General features: G+C 43.9%; 1 protein-coding gene across 4 annotated transcripts in view; it reads left to right on the forward strand.

The window, feature by feature from the left end:
- Positions 1-6000, forward strand: part of LOC108435459 — a 116533-nt gene that overhangs the window by 90132 nt on the left and 20401 nt on the right. For all 4 annotated transcript variants that reach the window (XM_017711315.1, XM_017711316.2, XM_017711318.2 and 1 more), the window contains one exon: positions 5935-6000. This exon is cut by the window's right edge and continues 5 nt beyond it. In XM_017711315.1, coding sequence (XP_017566804.1) covers positions 5935-6000 — 66 coding nt within the window. The remainder of the gene's footprint in view (positions 1-5934) is intronic.

Here is a 6000-nt window from a genome sequence, read left to right on the forward strand (position 1 = left end):
TGTTCCCATACATTTTTAAATACATATACATTAAAACGCATTTCAAATATATAAAAATACATGTCCATATATTTTTTTTCCATATGGGTGATTTGAAAAACAATCTGCAGTTGTCTGTTTCGTTCGTGTTTGCACAGGGGTGTGAATTGTTTTTCACAGCAGGGGGTTCTCACCCCTCCCCTTTCAGTCCTCATTGCTCACCAGCAGCTCAGCACAGAGTCACAACATTTCACAAGCAGAGAGACAACAGAGTCCTAGTTCGTCCGATCACAGTTACAGAGAAAAACATTTTATTTGATTATATTCGCAAAAAACATCTAACACTTTCTATGAATGTTACAAGAACTATAAACAGATTTATAACATGTTCTAATGCATTCATAAAGAATTATAAACATGGTTATACATATTTATAAGAATTACTTACACAGAATTACACTTTATAGTCATGTTTATTGTACATTATAAATTGTTATTCTGTCAGTGCCAAAAGTGAAGTAAAGACTCGTACAATGTATTTTTACGCCCTTCACTCTGTGTCATCACTACACTACAGTACAGTAAGTCTAATTTCTGCTGGCGTTCTATTGGATATGCAGTGTTAAGTCAGTGCCGGGCTAACGGTGGTGCACATTCACAGTGGTGAACATTGACTTTCCCACATTGGGTGAAACTCTGATGTTGATCTAGTCTAAACTCTGACATTTGAAGCCTGTAATGAGCTTTATTGTGTTTTAGTGTTTCAGTAAATCCTTCACTCTTAACCCTGGAGGAGGCTTTAGTCCAGTACACTTCACTTTACTTAGAGCGGACAAATACAGCTTATGAGCTCTTATAATCTGTTATGAACAGCACTTATAATGCATTATGTTACCAATTCATAATGCATAATAAGTATGGCTATAACGTGTAATGCCTTTTTATAAACATTTATAGCCATGTTTATGATGCCTTATGAATGCATTATAACATGTTATGAATGTGTTTATAGATGCTTACAAACATGACATTCATAGAAAGTGTTGCCAAAAGTTAATTTCCATTCTGCAGCATAATAAAAACTAGAAGCCCAGCAGAAAGAGGTGAACCAAGAAAGTACTCCACATTTTCACTCTTTCTCAGCTGCGAAGGAAAACCCCCTGAGCTGAACCGAGACGTGGTTAAAAGAGCAGGCGGAACGAAATGAGAGAGTCGGGCAGAGGTTGTGTGTAGATTTAGGCTGGTGGTCCGAGAGTCCATAGACGAGCAGTGACTCTGTTAGAGATGGGGAAAACAAAAGGAGGTGAAAAGGTGCATCACCCCTCTCTCAGTTACGTTTGCTCGCATTACAAGTCTCATTGTCTCTCTCTCTCTCTCCCTCTCTCTCTCTCTCTCTCTCTCTCTCTCTCTCTCTCTCTCTCTCTCCTTCTCTCTCTATCTCTCTCCTTCTCTCTCTCCCTCTCCCTCTTTCTCTCCCTCTCTCTTCTCTCTCTCCCTCTCTCTCCCTCTCTCTCTTCTCTCTCTTCTTCTTCTCTCCCTCTCTCTCTCTCTCACTCTCTGTCTCTCTCTATCTCTCTCTCTCCCCCTTTGCTCCTCTTCTCTCTCTCCCTCGCTCTCTTTCTCTCCCTCTCTTTCTTTCTCTCTCCCTCTTCTCTCCCTCTCTCTCTCTCTTTCTCTCCCTCTCTTTTTCTCTCTCCCTCTCTCTCTTTCTCTCCCTCTCTTTCTTTTTCTATCTCTCTTCTCTCCTCTCTCTCTCTCTCTCCCTCTCTCTCTCTCTCTCTCTCCTTCTCTCTCTATCTCTCTCCTTCTCTCTCTCCCTCTCCCTCTCTTTCTCTCCCTCTCTTTCTCTCCTTGTACTTCTACTCTTGATTAACATTTTCTGCTAGGCTTCACACCAAAAGGCCCAACCTGTGCGCCGAGAAGCCCTGGGTGGGAAAAAAAAGCCGTCAGCCGCTGGAGTGGAATCAGATAAGGCTATCAGGCAGGAGGATTTAGGCTTACGCCTTTGTGCCCCCCCCCAACCCGCCTGTGCTTCCTCCCTCAATCTCTCACTCCACTGCACCTTTTGTTCTCCTGATTCCCTGACAGAAAGCCCCCCCAACACACACACACACACACGTAGACACACACATACACAACCTGGTAGCAGGCCAGGAGAAAAGAGACAAGCTTATTATGGAAAGAGGAAGAGCCACAGACAACGACAAGAGTGAAAGCTCAGTCAAGCACTGTTGACTTTTTTTGTGCTATATTTCAAATACAGAGTAAACACAGTCTACAGTTTGGAATGCTGTTCTAAAATAAGGCAATTAGCCACTTGAGGCTGTGAGTTACAGTGATTTTATCACAGGTGAGGGTGCACGTGATAATATCACTGTAAAGCAGAGCCTCAAGTGGCTTGTTGCTTTTATAAAACAGCAGGCCACATTAAAAATACAGAATTATCGTTATTATTAATAATATATGAGATAAACAATATTTCCCCCAAGAAACGTAATTCGTTTTGAGTATGTTATTGTTGCCAAGTAACCATGGACTGCCAAGTGTGTAACACATAATAATATAGCAGTGTTTACTGCAAACATCTTCACATTAAAAGTACTTATATTAGCAAACAGGGTGTGCACAATTCCACTGGACAAACAGGGCAGTGTTTATGTGCAGAACCCGAAACTTTAGTTTTATACACACTTAAAAAAACATCCTTCAAGAGTTCTTTAGCAAAGAAAATGGTTCTATAAAAACTATAAACACTCAAAGAGCCATTTGTATGATTAAAGGGTTCTTTGCATCATGAAAGGGTTCTTCAGACTGATAGAGAAAGAGCTGAAGATGGTGCCACTTCTATATAGCACCAAAATATGGTTTGTCTATTGTTACAATGTCAAGCTTGTAAGAACAGCAGAACCCTTTTTGGTGCTATATAGAACCCTTTTCAAAAAGGGTGTTGTATAGAACCATATACAACACATTGTCTATCAATCTGATGAGCCCTCAACTTTACAGGAGAAGGAAAATCTTTCAATGTAAGTCAATGGAACCATAATTTTGTCCAAGTAATTTTGGGCTGTTTCTTTTGGTCCGTCCATCATGAAATTGGCACACAATGTAAAGACCAAAAGGCTTTTTCAAATGATGTCCAAAACTTGAAAAACGACAAAAATGATGATACAAGCTTTTATTATATCCTTTGATGTGGAGACCATCAGAATTGTTGTTTGACCGTAATGCAAAGTTTTGGCCAGCACCTGTGCAGGAGGCATCCAGATGCAGGCTGCAGCAGAAGGCCCAAAGGCCTGGGGGGGGCAGCGATGTCTAGACACGACGTTAGAGGATCAGAGCCGGGCTGGAATGGGCTGATAAAGAGAAGGGACGTGACGGCGAAACGGAGAGGGAGAAAGAAAATGGAGAGCGGTCTCCATTCTCCATTCTCCCGGCTGAATCCCAATACGGATCAGTGCAATGATCCGAATACGTCCCTCCTTTCTCCTCCTCACTTTATGTGTGTGTGTCTGTCAGGCTAAACCCAGCCTCTGCTCTGGGACCGGCCACACGACACAGGGTCCAGAGCTCTGAGCCCGTCACAGCTATTTGCAAACAGATGCGCGTCTCAGGGCCGAGTGGGTTTTGATCAATCAAGCTTTAACAAGTCAAGTTGACTAGATGCGAATGTAGCGCTTTGCATGTGAAAGAGGGGAGGCCGAGGAAGGCCCCGCTTGATTAAGACTAAGCAGATAAATGGAAGATTGAAGCGGCCCCCTGCGATCAGGGAGCAGCCCTGTGGACCCGAGGCTTTAAATCCACACTGATAGCAACTCTGTCCACCCTATTCTTCTGCCTGCCCTGATGAATGGACTCATTATTCAGTGGATTCCCCTTCTCTCTCTCTCTGTCTTCTTTTCTCTCTCCCTCACACACTCTGTCTCTCTCATCTCCTCAACTGGAGTGGCAGCAGCTTAAACCAGGTCCCCTCCCTTCAATTCCCTCTTCCTCTCCTCTCATCCTCTTGTCCTCTCCCTTCCTCGCCTTTCTCCTCACTCATCTTCAGCTCTGTCGCTGAACTATTCATGACTGCCATCTGTGTTCTCGCTGCAGCATCAGGCTTGACCTGTACTTTAAAGAACGGACCCCGGCCACCGAAAAGGGTTGACTTACTGAAGCCGCCTGGCCTTAATCTGTGAATATCTGAAGTCAGTCTCATTGTAATTCATTGCACACACGACGCTGCCCATGCCACGTCTTCAGGATGGTGTTCTTCCAGCCCAGTACGTCGCACGTTTGATCCTATTTGTTTCCGTCTGACTCACACGCACAAAGTGCCACATGAGCTGAGTGAGCATGCTTGGCTGCGCCTCCTGCGTGTGGAGACACTGGCCATCATTGTCTTCTTAAAACTTCTTAAAACTATGCAGCAGTTAAAACACAAACTGCCCCTAATTTTGGGGCAGTTGTGGGCTAGAGAACCAGCCTAATTAAACCAGCCGTGCTGAATTTCCTTCGGGATCAATAAAGTATCTATCTATCTATCTATCTATCTATCTATCTATCTATCTATCTATCTATCTATCTATCTATCTATCTATCTATCTATCTATCCAGTTTGATCCCCTGAGCCAACAGTATGTAACTGAGATGCCCTTGAGCGAGGCACCTAACCCCCTACTGCTCCCCGTGGTGCTGTGGATAGGGCTGCCCATGGTTCCGGGCAGGTGTGCTCACTGCCCCCGAGTGTGTTTCTTCACTAGTGTGTATGTGGGGTTCCACTGCACTGATGGGTTAGAATGCGGAGGTGAAATTTCCCCAGTGTGGGACTAATAAACATCTCATAATCTTAGATACTTAATCTTAGCTCTGAAGTTCCAGAAAGGTCTTAAGAGTCCTGTGGCTGTTTCTCATCAGTCGTTGGTCAGTCTGATGGTAGAAATTGAAGGATTAAGCCAAAGTCCTTATAGGAAAGTAGCATTGTGGTAAATTATTTCCACTTCAGGCTTTTGTGCTTTGGAATGGGGGCAGCGATATAAACCCCAAACTTAAAGCCACATGTTTCAAAAGCGTATTTGAAATCAATAGTAAACTATGGCAAATGTGCATAAACAGTCCGTAGTGTTTGCCTCAATGCACGAATATAAATAAAGTAAACTTTTGGGTTTTCCTGGCTGCTCATACTGTATCTCCATACAAGCTGGGGCTTCTCCTGCTACTGGCTTTAAAAAGTTGATTGGCTTTTTCACTGAAGGGAATTTCAGTAATGCAGACGTCATGTTGGCATGTTACTACCAGTCCTTCTTTTTTCAACCAGTGAACTCTTAATTTCTCTGATTTTGCCCATAATGCAACTGTATTCAAATGTTTGTTGTTTTTATTAGTGTGACACCGATTAACCTCTCTCTCTCTCTCTCTCTCTCTCTCTCTCTCTCTCTCTCTCTCTCTCTCTCTCTCTTTCTTTCTCTCTCCATCTCCTTTCTCTCTCTCTCTCTCTCTCTCTGCCTCTCTCTCTCTGCCTCTCTCTCACTCTCTCTCTCTCCCTCTCTCTCTCACTGTCTATCTCTCTCTCTGTCTCTTTCTCTCTCTGTCTCTCTCTCTCTCTCTCTCTCTCTCTGTCTCTCTCTCTCTCTCTCTCTGTCTCTTTCTCTCTCTCTCTCTGTCTCTTTCTCTCTCTCTCTCTCTCTCTCTCTCTCTGTCTCTCTCTCTGTCTCTTTCTCTCTCCCCCTCTCTCTCTCTCTCTCTCTCTGTCTCTCTCTCTGTCTCTTTCTCTCTCCCCCTCTCTCTCTGGCTCTCTCTCTCTCTCCCTCTCTCTCTCTCTCTCTGGCTCTCTCTCTCTCTCCCTCTCTCTCTCTCTGGCCCTCTCTCTCTCTCTCTCTCTCTCTCTCTCTCCCTCTCTCTCTCTGTCTCTCTCTCTCTCTCTCTCTCTCTCTCTCGCTCTCTCTCTCCCTCTCTCTGTCTGAATGTTGGCAGTTGATTTTTTGGCCAAGTATTGCATTATTAATCCAGAGAAGCTTACAGTCTACAAAAGTGCTTTTG

The sequence above is a fragment of the Pygocentrus nattereri genome, chromosome 1 (assembly GCF_015220715.1).
Source record: "Pygocentrus nattereri isolate fPygNat1 chromosome 1, fPygNat1.pri, whole genome shotgun sequence".
Classification (NCBI taxonomy): domain Eukaryota; kingdom Metazoa; phylum Chordata; class Actinopteri; order Characiformes; family Serrasalmidae; genus Pygocentrus; species Pygocentrus nattereri.